The sequence below is a fragment of the Xyrauchen texanus genome, chromosome 25, assembly GCF_025860055.1.
Source record: "Xyrauchen texanus isolate HMW12.3.18 chromosome 25, RBS_HiC_50CHRs, whole genome shotgun sequence".
Taxonomy (NCBI): Eukaryota; Metazoa; Chordata; class Actinopteri; order Cypriniformes; family Catostomidae; genus Xyrauchen; species Xyrauchen texanus.
In genome coordinates this window covers 18,198,849-18,217,203 of record NC_068300.1, presented here as the reverse complement: position 1 = coordinate 18,217,203, position 18,355 = coordinate 18,198,849, and the positions used below count along the sequence as shown (strand labels likewise).

At 38.6% G+C, this 18,355-nt stretch overlaps 1 protein-coding gene across 1 annotated transcript in view; it reads left to right on the top strand.

The window, feature by feature from the left end:
* The first annotated feature begins 3,150 nt into the window (after positions 1 to 3,150).
* LOC127618702 (histone-lysine N-methyltransferase 2D-like) overlaps positions 3,151 to 18,355 on the top strand; it is a 38,837-nt gene continuing 23,632 nt past the window's right edge. The window contains exons 1-21 of the mRNA XM_052091303.1: positions 3,151 to 3,259; positions 7,195 to 7,277; positions 7,691 to 7,802; positions 8,053 to 8,255; positions 10,646 to 10,755; positions 10,861 to 11,023; positions 11,102 to 11,273; positions 12,365 to 12,479; positions 13,066 to 13,247; positions 13,480 to 13,640; positions 14,117 to 14,266; positions 14,396 to 15,186; positions 15,326 to 15,448; positions 16,220 to 16,333; positions 16,441 to 16,545; positions 16,660 to 16,841; positions 16,939 to 17,103; positions 17,195 to 17,304; positions 17,395 to 17,436; positions 17,529 to 17,699; positions 18,014 to 18,202. Coding sequence (XP_051947263.1) covers positions 7,229 to 7,277; positions 7,691 to 7,802; positions 8,053 to 8,255; positions 10,646 to 10,755; positions 10,861 to 11,023; positions 11,102 to 11,273; positions 12,365 to 12,479; positions 13,066 to 13,247; positions 13,480 to 13,640; positions 14,117 to 14,266; positions 14,396 to 15,186; positions 15,326 to 15,448; positions 16,220 to 16,333; positions 16,441 to 16,545; positions 16,660 to 16,841; positions 16,939 to 17,103; positions 17,195 to 17,304; positions 17,395 to 17,436; positions 17,529 to 17,699; positions 18,014 to 18,202 — 3,409 coding nt within the window. The 5' untranslated portion in view covers positions 3,151 to 3,259; positions 7,195 to 7,228. The remainder of the gene's footprint in view (positions 3,260 to 7,194; positions 7,278 to 7,690; positions 7,803 to 8,052; positions 8,256 to 10,645; positions 10,756 to 10,860; positions 11,024 to 11,101; positions 11,274 to 12,364; positions 12,480 to 13,065; positions 13,248 to 13,479; positions 13,641 to 14,116; positions 14,267 to 14,395; positions 15,187 to 15,325; positions 15,449 to 16,219; positions 16,334 to 16,440; positions 16,546 to 16,659; positions 16,842 to 16,938; positions 17,104 to 17,194; positions 17,305 to 17,394; positions 17,437 to 17,528; positions 17,700 to 18,013; positions 18,203 to 18,355) is intronic.

The following is an 18,355-nucleotide window of genomic DNA, read 5'->3' as shown; positions in this document are numbered from 1 at the left end:
TATTACAATATCCAGACAGCAGTTCCATACGTACACTCACTGTGCACTTTATAAGGAACACTATGGTCCTAATAAAGTCACTGCTCACAACAATTGTACAGAGTGGTTATCTGAGTTACCGTAGCCTTTCTGTCAGCTCAAACAAGTCTGGTCGTTCTCCGTAGACCCAGTGGCGGAGCCAGGAATTTTTCATAGGGGTGGCCGGGCAGGGGCCAGCATTTACTCTGGGGTGGCACAAAAAACATAATTTTGCAAACAAACATGGCACTCATCCAACCTTAAAATAATTTTTAAAGTATTGTAGGTGCCCAAAATCACAATGATGTATAATGTACAATAGCTAGCCTACAATGACATTTTTATTAAAGTTCACCAAATAACTGTGTGTCATAATTTTACTCACCCTCAAGTTATTTAATCAAATAAAACTTAGGAAATTCACTTTGAAAACTGAATACATATTTCCCAATGCTGAAAAAAAAAAAAAAACAGTTTAAACAGGACCAGAAAATCATGTTCAAGATCACTTTATTTATTTTTTAATATTGTGCAAAAGTTTGTGTATTTCAGTAATTCAAATTAAAAAGTGAAACTAATATATTTAGTATATATAACTATACACATATGCATGATTATACTTTTCAGAGGGCCGACATTTCTGTATTTAAAATCCTTTTTTTTATTGATTTCATGTAATATTATTCTAATTTTCTGATATTTTGAATTTGGGGTTTTCATAAGCTGTAAGCCATAATCATCAAAATTATCATTTTTGCACGATATTCTAATTTTTCGAGTTTCACCTGTATAATCAAGGTATGTGTGATAGGTACTGTAGTTTACCTGGAGGTCCTATTGTGTCAGCGTGGTTACTGGTAGTTGGCTCCTCTTCATTCTCAAAGTTTGTCTCCTGAACTGTCTGAGAAAGTGCTAGAATACAAAAATCAGTCTCAGTTGGTTTTCATACACTTTAAACAGTTTTATATATTATTGATTTCTATATCACTTGTTGTATTCAAACATATATACCAGTAGAGTACTCAAGTGTGTGAGTGGAGGAATACCTAACATTTCTCTTGGGCTTGTGCTCTCTGGAGATTCTTCTCCCTCACTCTCTGGGTCAGTCTGTTCTTTCTCTCTTTCATCCTGCCTATTATTCTCCTGTGTCTTAGAGTCATTTGGCTGCTTCTTGCTACTCTTCCTGAAGAAGGATGCTATATCTGGTGCCTTTCTTTTCATTTTCCACACATTTCACTGACTGTCTGACATAAATACACCTGAGCAAAACATTTCAACATTAACATCATGTTTGAAAAAAACAAACAAAAATGGAGGACTATTATTGAACAAAGATTAGAATGTTTTTGTTATACTGTATATAAAATCGACCTAAAACCTAGGCTAGTAATTATATTGGAATGTTGAATAACATTAAATGTCTCATGATAAAAACATAACTTAATAAATGTCCTTTTCAGAGATAACATGGAAATAGTTCTGAGCATCCAAGTCAAGTCAGCTAATATAAAGCCAACTGCTTCCTAACTGTTCACTTTGATACAACTTCACTGACACAAAGAGTTGAAAGGAACTAAAATAATAATTTATCTGATATTAATAACTCACCTGAATAGATGTGTTTGTGTGCTCAAACACGAGTTGATCCAGGCACCAAAACGACTCGGTTACTAACGTAACCTCGGTTCCCTGACAGCAGGGAACGACTATTGCGTAAGTAGCTTACGCTATGGGAAAAACTCCGTTTCTCGAGAAGAAATGTTAGGTATACCTCCACTCACACACTTGAGTACTCTACTGGTATATATGTTTGAATACAACAAGTGATATAGAAATGTACAAATGTTGGAAACGCGCGCTACGGAAACTCTCGCGATAGCACATTTGCCTCGCGATAGTTTAATGATTAAACTTTTTTTTTTATTTATTTATTTTTTTATTTAATGATTAAACTGTCGCGATAGTTTCGCAGTCTGAACGTAATAGTTTAGCCATGATCGATCGAGGTCCTTTTGATCAATTTCTACGAAATTATTATTATTATTTATAATAGATTGTAATTACGATCGGGGTGGCCAGTGGGGTGGCCAGTGGGGTGGCCGCGATTATTTCCATGGTGGCCGTGGCCACCCCTGGCCACCCCCTAGCTCTGCCCCTGCGTAGACCTCTCTCATCAACAAGACGTTTCTGTCCGCAGAACTGCCACTCACTGGATGTTTTTTTGTTTTTGGCACCATTCTGAGTAAACTCTAAAGACTGTTGTGCATGAAAATCCCAGGAGATCAGCAGATACAGAAATACTCAAACCAGCCTGTCTGGCACCAACAACCATGTCACAGTCGAAATCACCAAGATCACATTTCCCCCCATTTTGATGGATGATGTAAACATTAACTGAAGCTCCTGACCCATATCTGCATGATTTTATGCACTGCACTACTGCCACCTGATTGGCTGATTAGAGAATCAAATGAACATATACAATTGTTCCTAATGAAGTGCTCAGAGAGTGTATATGTACAGAAATATCTCTATATGCACAATGGTTCGGTTCAGTTCAGAAAGGCAAGCTAAGAACATTAGAATGAAATGGGAATAAACAAACAAAAACTACAAAAGAAAGTTTCCAAAAAAAGAGCTCCAGTCGGTTTACTGACCTGTAACAGCCCTCCATTACTGTGGGAAAGGTGGTTAAGAGGTAAATCCTATGGAACTTAGAGAATAACACCTTGACACCTATCTAACCACCATCTAAACATGGCTCAAAGGAAGTATTGCACCCCTAATTTGTATTTTCTGTCAAAAGTAGGGGTCGCAATTGGACTAAAAATGTTTATTAAACCTACATTTTAACCTGCAGCAGTTTGCACTCTGGCAGAAAGCTGGTGTAGCTTATCACTCAAACTCTATTAAAAGAAACAAGTTCATTAAAACAAGCGTGATACATTTCTCCAGTTTGAATTCTTGTTTGGAGGTTAATCAACGCTACACAGTCTGGATGAAATAAGCAAGCATGAGAGCCCAGTATGAACTCATTTGATTCAGTGGTATCGGCCAGCCAAAATATTAATATCAGGTAGTTTTGTAAACGTATACTCGCCCGATAGCACTTCCCCCATCAACAACAAACTAGTTAACCCTGCCTAGCCAAAGCTAGCTTAATGAAATGAAACGGACCCCAGCGAATATTATCCGGAGGATTGTTCCGATCATGTATGAGGACGTTAGCAGCGCATTGTAGGTGAGTGTTAAAAGTAGTATTCATTTTTTATATAAAAATATAGACTTGCGGATTAGTTACCCTAGCAATACTCGGGCCCCCTTCCACGTCAATTTAGCTAAGTCAGTGCGAATCTGTCGGCCAAAATTAATCTGCTGTTAGCCTCCTACGTACCATTGCGTTTCCAAGATTCAAGGTTAAAAACACAAGCGCTTTTACGAGTTTTATGAATGTGATGTTTTTTGCTTACCGTTGCCCTGGTTTTATGATTGCTCGTTGTGTTTTTAGTGTAGTGTGATGCACAAGTGTTTATGTCCTTGGTAAATGGGTAAGCCATGTTTTTTTTAGCAAGCCCCAGTCCACGAACCATCCGTCATTTAGACCAAATTAACACTGAAACCACGAAAGCCTATATTGTAGATTTGAGTAAGGATGTCTACCGTCTCCTCTGTATTATCGTAAAATTACGAGCACTATGTTTTGTTATTTAAGGCGTTAAAACTGGTGTATGTGTTTCGGTTGGAAAGAGCAAAAACATTCTGGAGTATGAAAGTATCTGATGGCTAGCGGGCTGGTTTAACACACCAGATGTTAAACTGTAATTTCTGCAAAAGTGGGGCTGTTATTAAAATTGTTTTAATAAAACTGGAGGTTTGGCTACCACATGTCGATTTACAGCAATGATTGCATATATTTTCCTGTCGTATAAGCAGCCTGCCTCTCGATGCTTACAGCCTGTTAGCATGCATTGCTTTAAAAACAGTCCGTTCGGTTACTTTTTAATAGTTGCCTCTTTTATGCATGTGGAAAAATAATGGGAAATGCTAGAATACAGAGACGAATTTATACAGAACTAATGATAAGCGGACTGTGCCATCAGTAGCATGTGTGAATGCAAGTGCCAGTTAGCGTGTTGGGACTTAAACTGCTTGGGAAACATGTCAACAAATTAATCTGAAAGGATTATTTAGCTTGACAGTTTGTCCCAAATTAAAGGTCAAACGTTGTCAAGGTAGTGTGGTAAATAATTTAGTTGGTGTATGCTTTTAATTTAAATAGCCAAACAAACATGTCTATTTGGCTCCACATTACTGTGGTTAGGTTAATGTTGACAATCTTTTCTTTAAAAAAATAAAAATAGTATTTGTTATGAAAAAACTAAAACAAATTTAGAGAACTTTTAACTACAACTTTCACAGAAGTCTAATAGATTTGCCCAAATGGTATTTACATGTGCACGCTGTAATTTATTCCTCATTAAAAAAGTTTAAAATTAAATGCATGAATTGTAATTTTGCAATATATGTAGAAAATCATGACCAATAACATTAAAATGAAGACTCCAGTCATATCAGTAACCTTATAAAAGCTGTTTTATTCTACAAAGAGAGGGACCGCACATGGGAGCTGCCATGTTAGAATCACATGACCAGCCAAAAACTACTCCCTTATTCTCAGTAACTGTCAAATTATTGGACACTTCCACTCATTGATTAAAGTAATCATGGCTGACTGTGAATACTAAATTTCTACAATGGCATCTGAAACTGAAAACTATTGATTTTAAACGATGCTGCATCAAAGCCGCTAGGTGTCAGTGTAAGTCCAAGATGACACAAAGACAAAAGTTACTGTGTGCACCTCTAATATGAATCTATACATGTTACCATTTATGCAGTAAAAAGAAGAAGAAAAAAACCCACAACATTTTAGGAAGGATGATGATGTGTATTTGTCTCCGTACCATGTCCGTGCTGTTTTAATGTAGGGGCTGTCTAGCAATTTGAGAGGTTTGACTTTCTCCATTTATTGCTTTTTACTAGAATCTTCTCTTTAGAATTTAGGGTCATATAAGTTTTGTGGTCTCCGCCTCTATATTGAGTGAAGCGAGACTGAATCCTGTAAGTTTCACTCTGTGCTGTCCCAGAGCTCTGGCTCTATATATTGAGCATGCTGATGTGCACTCCGGTGGCTTCATTCACCCCACACAAATGCACATGCAAGTAATGAGAGGCATATTTAGTGATTATAAAGTGTTGAACGCGAGATTAATATAATTAAATTTGCTTCGGCAGTGGCTCTGAGTTGCCTGACATTTTCAGTGCAGGAAAACCCCTTAAAACATCACCTGCCAAAGTGGCTATTAAGAGTGACTTTGTTACCCGCCTCTGTCGAATTTAACCTCCATTTGGCGGGTGTCCATTTAAAACCCAGATTGACACAACAAGCAAAGATTTTGCTCCTGAATGGCCTGCTAGCATATGAGGATGGACCAGTCACCAAAACAAGAACGCAATGTTCAATTTTATGGAACTACTTATGGCAAATTGATTTTAAAATTGATATATAACATTCAGTAATTCCCATATTTCTTGTAAACATACACACTCATAACTTTAGGTCTTCTTTCAGGAAATTTGGTTTGAAGAACTGGCCTAATCAAAATTGTGATATCCAAAGAATTTTGTATATTAGTAGTTTAGATTACTTTAGATGAAGATGCCTCCTTAAAAGCCCTCGATTGGTTTCAAACCCAAGCCCTGAACCATCTGTACATGTGTGTTTGCATTACGTTAGTTCACTTATAATGGACTCCCTTTATATCAATTAAAATGCCTTTTAAACTGTCACTATAAATCTACAGCCTACCATATATCCCTCTCTTACAATATACAATGTTCACATGTCTAGATGTTATGGTTTTCTTAAACGGTCTTTTGTCATGGGAGGAAACAGACATGTAAATCAGGAGATGGGCCCCCTACAAGGAGGATGTGCAATATAGAGGGGAGGACTGTGTGTTTCAGTCCGTTTTATTTTTTTCTTTATACTTGGAACCTAGAACACATTATGCAACCTGTAACTGAATTGCATTTCCTTGTGAACTGATAATATGAGGGAACATTCATACCAAGCTCTGACTACTGATGACCTAATTCATGTTCACGTTTTTCAACGCATGCCATGTTGCTTTAAAAACTCCATGAATACATTAGGCGGGACTAATCACATTCGTTGTATTATTTTGTTGTTATTATTTTGGTGTTATTTTGTTAATGCGACCATATTTAAGTATACAAATCGGCACTCATGCACATACGAAACATGTTTCGCGTTTTCACTCTCGGAACTAAACACCGATGCAAATGTTCCAGTCCGACCCCATTTTGCGTCTCACAGGAAGCGCGCTACACGGAAGTTGTATTTTCTTTGTGTTTCTCCCTTTAGCGTTGTTTTACATAAAGAAAGTAAAGAAATATCTTAGTTATGCAAGAAGTTATACAGTTTTATTGACCGTGCGTCATCACTAAGCACTAGAACCTTGTTCAAATTTCTCTATTTGTCCGATTTGGTGATGGACAACTGGATTATTTTGCAGAGAGTTTGTTAACCCCGGTCAGAAAGCTAGCGCGTTAGCCGCTTCCAGGCACTACTGTAAACCGATCAGAACGACGCAGCTGCGGGATCTTACAAATTTAACTAACCTACAAACCATTGTTTATCCATCAGCGTTTACCAAAACGGGAAGAATGCACCGAACACGCGAATCCACCTCATGGTTAGTATTTAATCAGTTTCTTTATGCTGTGTTTTACTATATCCACTTATGTTTGCGTAGTTAGGTGTGGAGTAATGTGAACTTTGCGGGATTGTGCACATTTTACTACGCAGTTGCTGACTAGGCGCGGTATGTCCAGACATTTGCAAATACAGCTGATCCGATGCTTTCCCATTAATGCTTAACTTGTTACGAACGAGTGTCATCTGTGTATTCAAGTACCACAAATACACTGTTTTCCTACATCTTAAGTACATTAACAGTGTTTGGAGGCTGTAGATAATTGGAAAACTTGAATTTGTTTCTGTACATGTACTCTTCTTGGGTGGTTCTGTGCATTGGTCTTTACTGTTGTATCATGTTACTTTAATAATTGGTGGAAATCTATCTGTTTCAGATCTCTTTAATAGAGATCTTCTTCAGAAGTAGGAATGGACGAGCAGAAATCAAACTGCGATGAAAATGATTCCGAAACCGCAGGTCAGTATGTTTGAATTTGAGTTGCATAAAAATCCCTATTTTTAAACCCTTATCCCAGCTATTTCAGTGGGTACCATTCTAATGTAGAACTTCACTGTATTAACCATGCAGACTGTCGCCTACATTATATTTAAGTAACTTTACACTATTCTAATTATTTTTCACCATTTCATGGAGGTGTATAAGTCCAAATGCATTAATATTTAGAGCTTTCAAACTGAACTTGTGAAAATCGAATGTATTTTGTATCGTCATTTCAAGCAGAGATGATACATAATTATTTGCACAGCAGTAATTATATTTCTTAAAGTGAGTCTTCTCCAGCATCGGGATTTTATTTGAAGTCTCTCTGACACAAGGGCACATTTATATCTGCATCTACAATTAACTTATTGCTGCAATGTTCCTCTCAGCTGATGATGGGACCCCTCCAAAGGAGCCCGTTCAGGTTGAGGGGGAGCTGAGTGCCCCTGTTGCTGCAGAGAACATCTCAGGCACTACTGTGGACACTTCCAACCCATCAATGTAAGGCCTACATTAAATATTGCAGTTTGCAGTGCTTTGCATAAAATGTAGGTCATGCATAAATAGCTTGGATTTATAAGAAATGGCCATCTTTACTAAAGAGAACAATGCTGCATGGACAAATTGAACAGATATTTCAGACATAGTCATAACAGGCACAGTGAGAATTTATAATTAAATTAAGTCCAGCTGAAGTATTATGAACAGAGTTGTGGTCATTTCTGACTGTGCCACTGTTAATGTTTTGTAGAGAGACTGTAAGGGCCTGTGCTCTGTGTAATTGTGTGGAGCGTAGTCTGCATGGACAACGTGAGCTCCGGTGTTTTGGACCCTCTTCCGATCAGCCCAACTTGGAGCCCTCTGCCTCCTCTCTGCCAGCAGCTGGAAACGATGACCTGTCTTCCATTGGATTCTCTGAATCCACCTGTCTGGCATCTCTCTTTGATGACACGGGTAAAAACAGAAAATCTGTATTTTTGAATCACAGTAATGTCACATCTTATTTTAAAGGTGTGTTTGGCCATATTTTTCTATTTAATGACCAATCATTAGTAGACATTTCCTAATTGCTTGACATGATAGTTTGTCATATATAGGTCATGACTGACCTTAGTAAAGAAAACTAAGATTACGTCAGATTACGCAGTCTATTCTAATTTCTTACTCCTTTGAAGGATAAGTGGTAAAGGTGGTTCATTATTTGTGCTGCAGTGTTTAAATTGTTGTGATGATTGATCAAAATCGGGCTAAAACAAAAACTTATATACATTGCCAGTTTATTCTTTATAATGCCCATGTTTATTCTTTATAACTAGGGCTGGAAAATATTGTAAAAATTATTATATTCTAATATTTTTCATCCTTTTGAATGTGTATGTATGCGTTTTTTTTTTTTTTTAAATGGTTGACTTGCACATAGTTTCATACCATTCCATTAAAAAATGTGAGAAAATACAGGAGCCAAATTATTTTCATGACTTTCGATTCCGTTAACGGTTGTTGAACATGCGTTCTAACACCGATGCAGACAGAACATGCTGCTAATATACTCTTGACAGCATTTCCTGCTACCACTCAGCAGCATTGCAACACTGCTATTGAATTAGCAATGCAAAATATACACTGCTGGGCAAAAAAAAATATAAGAAGGCAAAACATTAAGCTTTTTCTTGTCTCCACAACAAATCATTCATCAGGAAATTAGAAATAATTAAACAAATGCACACCTGATGCACTTCTGTGCCACCATTTCCTCATTAACGTTTGCTGCAGTGAACTGTTTGGGAAAAATCTAGAAACAGGGAAATTCCCTTATATAGTTTTCTTGAATGCAAAGGTAAAATCACCATAATGATTAAAATATTTGATATAAAGTTCAAAAATAAAAGCAAAATATCACGCAGTGGTTGCTGGCAAAAACTGCAGAACTGGTCAGTGTCAGGCCAACTGTAGCTATTCTGAAGTTTACAAGACCCTAAAGGCAGAGCTATTAAGAGAATAGGTTAATGCTTTGAAACGTCATGTGATGTTGCCAGAAAGGATGGAAATGGAAGGCTCAAAGCCTCTTCATGTAGGGGTGACCACCTGTTGATATCGACAGTTCTCAAAGACAGGAAAAAAGCCTACAAAAACTATCAGCAGAATTGAAGTCCTCATAAAACATGACCTTTTCAAGAAGAACAAAAACCAGAAGGTTATCTAATGCAGGTTTTGTGTCTAGAAGATGTGTTCAAAAGCCATTGTTCTCTCATAAAAACATAAGACAGAATTACATTTTTGGTAGAATATGGAAAGTTTGATTCAGAGTGGTTCAGCAGAGTTGTGTGGAGAGATGAATCACAATTTGAATTGCATGGTGATGCTCCGGAGAGGTGTCTTCAAAGATCTGGTGTGAAATACAATAGTGAATGCATTTTTACCACAGTGAAGCATGGAGGAAGAAGTGTCAAAGTGTGGGGAGCCTTTTCAGCTGCTGGTACTGGTGAGCTGCATCACTGAAATCGCAATAAATGCAATGGATTAAAGGATAATATTGCAGAAAGGCTTGCTTCCCACAGTTGAAAAGTTATTTTCTAAAGGGGAATGATCAGATGTTATTTTTCAACAAGGCAGTGCTCTGCCTACACTGCAAAGACCACCAAGAAGTGGCTTGAGAATAAGTTCATCAGGCATGGTCCGTGTCCAGATTTGAATGGGAATAGTTTTTTTTACCTCTCATTAACTGTTGAAGCCATCAACATTGACTCTTCTTTCTTCAAAAAGCTGTCATAAATATTTAAAGAAAGCAAAGGGAAAAGCTTTCACATATTACGTTTCTTTATTTGTTCAATTATTGCTTCTTGATTGTTTGTGGTTATGACCATTAAAAGCTTAATATTTTGCCTTTTTGGGTATGGCCCAGTTTTTTATTTTTTTTGCACAGAGGTGTACAGTGTGACTAGTGTAGTCTAATTCCTGAATGATTGACACTTATGAGCTTGTTCATTTGATTCTAAACCACAAAACATACAATGCTTTCTACAGAATTATTTACTTCTACCAAAATGTTCTTTTAGTGAATAACAAACTTTGTTGATATGACAGTGTGTAGTTAAAGATACACATTAAGGATTTCTGAAATGAGTGCTATTTTATAAAAATTAATGAATCAAGAAATAATATAAAATACATTCAAATAAAATTATATTCATACAATTTACATTCTACAAATATAAAAAAAGCACATTAAATCATTGCAATATTCAGAATGTTGCTTAATTTTATATTGCCAGCAAAATTATTGTGAAGATTAAAAAATTTGCCAGCACTATTTATTACAGGAAATCATTTTCCATATGAAACAGGGAGCAGCTGGGTTCACCACTGGTGTGCCATGTGGTCAGAGGGAGTAGAACAGACTGAGGATGAGGTGCTGATAAACGTGGATAAGGCAGTCATCTCAGGGATACAGCGGGTAGGCTGAGAGCTTTCTTTATTAAAACATTAAAAAATCTTGTAAATTTAGCTTAATAGCAGACACATTTCTTCCCTTTACCTGTCTTTTTTGTCTTTGCTTCAGCCTTGTGATTATTGTAAACGGTTGGGTGCTACCATCCGGTGCCAGGCCGAAGGCTGCTCACGGTTCTACCACTTCCCCTGCTCAGCTGCAAGTGGATCATTCCAGTCCATGAAGCAGCTGGCGCTCCTCTGTCGAGAGCACATAGACAAGGCTGAGGAGATCGGTATGAAATTACAGAGGAAGAGATGATATCATCAGTAAATAATGTTTGTGGTTGCTGAGATGACTGTTTGTTTTTCAGCTGGAGAGGAGGCGCTGTGTGCAGTCTGTGACTCTGCTGGGGACCTGTCAGGTCTGCTATACTGTACAGGCTGTGGGCAGCACTATCATGACGCCTGTCTTGAAATCAGTGCCACACCACTTCAGCGTTCTGGCTGGCAGTGTCCAGAATGCAAGGTGTGCCAGACCTGCAGGTACGTTTGAATGCATCTAGCCATTTTTACACTTAATGATAAATTAGAAGTATGGTTCACTGTTAAATGAAAATTCAATCATAATTTACTCACCATCATGTTGTTTCAAACTTGTATGTTTTTCTATCTACTGTGAAGCACAAAAGGAGATGTTATGCAAAAGGACTCTCTGTAACTATTCACTTTCATTACATCTTTTTTCCATACAATAAAAGTGAATGGTGACTGAGGTTATCATTCTGCCTAAAATCTCCTTTTTTCTTCTATAGAAGAAAATCATATTGGTTTGAAACAAAATGAGGGTGAGTAAATTATGATTGCATTTTCAACCACTTTATTACATACACCTGTACACATACTTATTCATGCAAATATCTAATCAGCCAATCGTATGGCAGCATTGCATAAAATCAAGCAGATACGGGTCAGGACCTTCAGTTAATGTTCACATCATCCATCAGAATGAGGTGAAAAAATGTGACCTCAGTGATCAGTAGAAGACCACGCCAGGTTCAGCTTCTGTCAGCAAAGAACAGAAAGCTGAGTCTGCCTTAAGGTTTGACAAGTTATGCATTCTGATATGCTATTCTGTTCAGTCCATTTGTACAAAGGGGTTCTCTAAGTTACTAGTGAGTGACTTTGTCAGCTCGAACCAGTCTGGCCATTCTTCATTGACCTCTCATCAACATTGCATTTCCGTCTGCAGAACTGCCGCTGACTGGATGTTTTTTGTTTTTGGCACCATTCTGAGTAAACTCTACAGACTGTCATGCATGGAAATCCCAGGAGATCAGCAGTTACAGAAATACTCAACCCAGCCTGTCTGGCATCAAAAATCATGACACGCTTGAAATCACTGAGATCACATTTTTTCTCTCCATTTAAATGGTTGAACATTAACTGAAGTTCCTGACCCGTATCTACATGATTTTATGGATTACGCTGCTGCTGATTGGCTGATCAGATATTGGCATGAATATATAGATGTACAGGTGTACCTAATAAAGTGGTCGGTGAGTGTGTTATTGGTGTGTGTGGATTGTCTTATCTGTCTTTGTGGATAATAGAGCATCTTTATTTGTGATGTCCAGGCAACCAGGGGAAGATTCAAAGATGTTGGTTTGTGATGCTTGTGACAAGGGCTACCACACCTTCTGTCTACTGCCAGCGATGGACTCTGTACCCCCTGACTCATGGAAGTGCAAAGTAAGCTCATTCCCATGACTCATTCTTACACGCACTTCATCTGTTTAAAATCACCATTTAAGGCAGAATTCAGGCCTGTTCAGTTTTTGTATCTGGCCTAAACCTGAATAAAGAAATCACTTGAATTTTTCAATTGTATACATTTGGTGACATTTTTAACTTGTTATTTAAGCAGTTTTAAAGGAATGGTTCACCCCAAAATTAAAATTATGTAATTTACTTACCCTTGTCATGTATTCTCCCTCATTTTGTTTCAAACTTGTATAAGTTTGCTTTCCTCTGTGGAACATAAAAGGAGATGTTAGGCAGCATTTTGCTTCATTCCCCATTAATTTTCTTTGTTTGCAAATAAGATGCAATGAAAGTAAATGGTGACTGTAGCCAACGCTCTGCCTTACATCTTCTTTTTCCACTTTAAGGAAGCAAAAGATTTGTGTTGTGCCTTTTGCGATAGCCCTAAGAGACAGTGTGGCTTGTAAAGGTGATATCAGTTTTTGTATATGTTTGGTGAATAGGAAAATGTGATTTTTGTGAGTAAAATAGTGCACTATTGGTTTGGTTGACCTCATTTGCATGTCTGTCTCAGCGGTGCCGTGTGTGTATTGACTGTGGTGTGCGAGGGCTGAAGCTTCCTGGCTCTGAACATTGGTTCGAGAGCTACACAGTATGTGAAGGCTGCCAGCGCAGGCGCACCTCTGTCTGCGGCGTTTGCAGTAAAGCAACAGAGGCCTCTGTCTCCCTGCAACATTGCTGCTCCATGTGCCACAGGTGAGTTTGTGCCTTATTTCTCTTGCTGTAAAAAATCAGCAAGGTATTTCATTGAGGCGAATGCCTGGTACTGTACACAAACTGTTTACTAAATGCTGTAACTAAAATTGAAGTGATCTTTAAAAATTCACTAGTGTGAGAAGCCAAAATTCACCACAAAGTAGCACAAATTTGCTTTCATCTGTAGCTGCATATTTTTAACTCCTGTCTAATCTTTTTCTGTCCCTCACAGATGGGTACACAGTAATTGTGCCTCCCTGTCAGGAACTCCTGAGGAGAAATGCATCTGTGTGCTCTGCAAAGAAGCACCAGATGAGGTTTCAGTTGAATCTGAGGTGGTGTCATCCTCACAAGTAGATGAGAAAGCTGATTTGGAGGTGCCTATGGAGTTGGGTATGTCCTTTCATCATTTTTATTTATCTTATCTTCATTTTTTTTTCTTAATTGTCATGCTAAGGCAAGCAGCACTATTACTATAGCTCATACTTAGGGTTAAGCATTTGAACAAATGTAATTTTCTACTATTTTTGACTTGTGAACATTAAATTGGGCAAGGGTGTCTCTAGAGATCAGAATATGGTGTCAAGTTGAGGGTTGTGTCCTTTGACTTGGGCCAGTAAGCAACCACCCAGAACACCCTAGCAACCACATAGAAATGTGCTAACTGTGCTCAGAACATGTTAGCACAAGCATAGCAACACTCTGGCAGCCACTGTAGACACTTGTGACAATGTCTCTTACACAGGCAAGAACCACTTGCACTCTGTTTTTCTAATTTTAAAGGATTCTTTATGTTATTTGCTATTTTTTTGGGGAGTATTTTTGATGGATGCTAAATGCAGATATTGAGCTAATGTGTTTCATTTTAGGGGTTGATTCTGAGGTTGTGGAAACAACCGAAGAAAAAGAAAGCATTATGGAAGTGGAACTACGGCCAGAGGGCACTGATGTCTCCACAGAGATCAATGTGCACAGTCAGGTCTTTGCTGAACAGCAGTCTCCTAACGCTACAGTTGCAGGTAAAATCAAAAACGTCCATACTTTTCAGATGTGACCATTAGTGTAACTTCACTATCACAGGCCATTGAGCTGCATTGAAAGGATGTTTAGTGTTTGATTATTACTTAAACTCGTATTTTTTTTTGTAGATGTTGATGAGAAACAAAAAGAGGAGGGTATCTTCAATGAAATAGTCACAGAGGTTGTTGAGGAAAAATCGGAAGACTCTCAGGACCCTCCTGTGAAGGTTAGTCCAGACAGCCCTGTCCCTTACACTATAGAGGAAGTCCAACCTGATGTAGCTGAAACTCATTTAGAAAGACGGGATAAGTCACAAGGGGAATACAAGCCTCCTCAATCTGAGACAGAGTTGCACATTACAGAGGAGATCATGGAAACAAAGCCTCCATCGAGTCCATGTTCTCGGTCTTTTCAAATCACACTCCCTGTTTCGGAAGCGGCAGGGTCTGAGTCACGGCAAGAAGAAGCACTAGATCGGACTCCTTCCCCTGCTCCTGTGTTGGAAATGCATGCTGCATCTGACACTGATGATAGAATGGGCCAGTCTGAGGATGAAGAAGAGGAGGAGGAGGAGGAGCAGGGGGTAGATGAGTCCTTTGAGGAGGCTTTGCAAAAAGATGAAAGTCAAGGGGAAGATGATCAGTCCAGACAGGAGTCTCAAGAGACCTATACAAAGCCAGAGCTGGTCCTCGATGAGACATCAAACATCAGCCATGGTGACGAGAGCAGCAGCGGTTTCCTTGGCTCACCAGCCGAGGCAGACTCTCAGATGCTGTCTATGGATCTGGTACAAGCCGGCAGGACCCGTTCTGATTCATTGCTCACTGAAACGGAGGACTCACTGCCTTTTGACCCGCTGAAGCACGATGGAGATAAAGTGAAGCGTCGGGGTTCTCCAGGGCGCTCACGGGTAAAACAGGTAGATTTTTGGCACAACATTTATTCTCCACATATACACTGTCATAGTTCTGAAGGGTGTTTTTTTTTTTTTTTACTTTTTCCACTAGTCCAACATTAAGCTTATTAACACTCATATATTTACATTTCTAACCCTCCAGGGCAGAGGCAGCGGTTTCCCAGGGAAACGTCGGCCACGTGGTGGTGGTTGTGGTGGTGGAGGTGGAAGAGGCCGTGGGCGATCACGTCTCAAAGCAATGGCCTCTTGCATAGATGCCTTTCTTGTGAGTTTATTTATTAATTTATGTAAATAATAAAAAATTATTTATTTGTATTTTTAAGGACTTAACTATTAACTTGTCCTTAAAGCTGGAGTGTGTAATGTCTGCACCATTATTGCCACTGAACAAAATTGCAAAAAAAAAAAATTTTAACAGCCTTCTGAATATGCTCCGTGCTGGACATGTCACTCAAAACAAACAGACATTTTGAGCACCACAGAGACATTGTTAGGTTTTTAGAGAAAATTAAGGTACAAATTGCTTTGTCGAATTGTCTCTTCATATTATTATTATTATTTGTTACAGTGCAAACACAAAACATGAAACAAACACCTTACAGATCATCTTAATGGAATAAAGAAGACAGTCAGATGAATTAAAGCTGAAAGAGAGTATGTCTCTGCATATTCAAGTGATAGTTCACCCAAAAATTTAAATTTTTTTCATCATTTACTCGCCCTCATGCCATCCACTGTTTGTATTCAGCAGAAGAAAGTCATGCACATCTGAGATGGCACGAGGGTGAGTAATTGATGAGAGAATTTTCATCTTTGGGTGAATTATCCTTTTAAGCTGGTATAGGCAAAAGTAGCTTAACATGGAAAAATGTACACACTTCACCTTTAAATAAAATTGTTGTGATTGGAACCCACTTATGCCATTTTGTCTGAATGTAGCATTATGATGATTTGGAGTCTAATCTGCTTATAGTCTATTGTAAATGTTTAAACTTTAGATCTCAGATTAGTTCAAATGCATTTTTAATTTTTGCAGTTAAGCATGACTGCAGACACTGGAGTTAGCAAAGAGGAAGATGAGGAGGAAGATGACACCATGCAAAATACTGTGGTACTTTTCTCCAACACTGATAAGTTTGTCCTGCAGCAGGTAATGATCCACTTTTCACTGTTCCATTCTTGCCATAAAATTCAGCATCTTATGTGGAAAATGTGTTTATTGATGTCTATCTTCTCTTGTATTTTTTTGTGGCTCAGGACATGTGTGTAGTTTGTGGAAGTTTTGGACAAGGTGTGGAGGGCCAGCTTCTAGCCTGTGCTCAGTGTGCTCAATGTTATCATCCATATTGTGTAAACAGCAAAGTAAGCATTTGGAGTCTCTATGCTTTCTGGTTTGGTGACTAATTTATACATTGTATTCACTGAAAAGAACAGCTCTTGTTTGGACATCTAAACAGCTATTTGTCTCCTCTGTAGATCACCAAGATGATGTTGAGAAAAGGCTGGCGTTGTCTTGAGTGTATCGTGTGTGAGGTGTGTGGGAAGGCTTCAGATCCTGCCCGTTTGCTGCTTTGTGATGACTGTGATGTCAGCTATCACACTTATTGCTTGGACCCGCCCTTACACACTGTACCCAAGGGAGGCTGGAAGTGCAAATGGTATAAAATCACTGCCCACTGTGCATTGATTAATGTGTGTGGTTTGTGTGCAAATCAGAGGAGATTGTTGACCAGATCATTACTATGCCATCTACAGGTGTGTGTGCTGTATGCAGTGTGGTGCTAGCTCCCCAGGGTTCCACTGTGAGTGGCAAAATAACTACAATCACTGCGGCCCTTGCGCCAGCCTGGTAACATGTCCTGTGTGCCGTGAGAACTTCATGGAGGAGGAGCTGCTTCTACAGTGCCAGCACTGTGACAGGTAAGGCTGTAATGGCTTTATAAGACATTAATGATATTAATTGAGAAAGATTGGAATTGTGTGAACTTTTTTTGTCCGTTTGCCTGTATAGATGGGTTCATGCTGTATGCGAGAGTCTTTACACTGAGGATGAGGTTGAACAAGCATCTGATGAAGGCTTTGCCTGTACAGCCTGCACTCCATATGTCCCCAGGCCTATTGGTAAATTTCATGATAGCTTTGATAGACATTCATTTCAAAACTACTACTTTTGCTTCAATATTGCTTCAATATACCCTTTATCTCTTTAAGTGGAATCTCCCATGATGTCTGCTTTCAAAATTAAAGAACCAGGTAGGTGTACAGGTTTTGTCATGTGTTTTCTGTTTTCTCTGTTAGCAATATTTTTTATCTGATTTTATCTCTGTCTACCCCCCTCCCCCCAGAGCCACAATTCTATCGTCTGGAGGGTGTCTGGCTCACTGAGATGGGTATGTCGTTGTTGCGTAGCATGTCCATGTCACCACTGCACAAGCGCAGACAGCGCCGGTCTCGACTGGGCACCTTGTGTATTGATGAACTGAAAGAAGGCGAGGTTGATTGTGATGAGGGGAAAGGTCAGTTCATTACAGAGTTAAATAATTTTCATATATCAAAACAAGTCACTTAATAAACTGTTTTATATTTTTATTTTGTTCTGTTTCGTTTTACTGGAACATTGATTTGAGGGATAGTTCACCCAAAAAAACTAAATATGTACTCACCTTCATGTTCCAAACCATAACTTTCTTCTGTAGAACAGAATGGTGAGTGAAATGACAACATTATTCAAATTTTTGGGTGAATTAACTAAGTCATGCTGATGAAGTAGGATGGTGGATCCCTGTGATTTGGTTGTGAATGCAAATAAAGAGAACTGATGTTGTAATAGGGGGTGCAGAAGCAATGGAGTGTGAACCCAAACTTGAGGCCCCTGGGAGCCCAGACCGGGATGGTGGAGTGGACAGAGAAATGGGGGCAGATGGAAGTATAGAGGGCTTGGCTGACTGTGAAGGTCTCAAAGGGGTAACAGAAGAAACTGAAGACGGGAAGAAGCGAAAGCGTAAACCATACAGACCAGGTCAACAAACATTTGTTTTCTAGTGATAGTCTGTTTAATGCTTTGTATTTGAGTTTTGATCTTGAAGAAACTGAAAATGCTAATTAAATGTGCTATATGTAATATTTTTACTGTACTAAATCATAAAATTACCATAAAATGCCATTAGAGAAT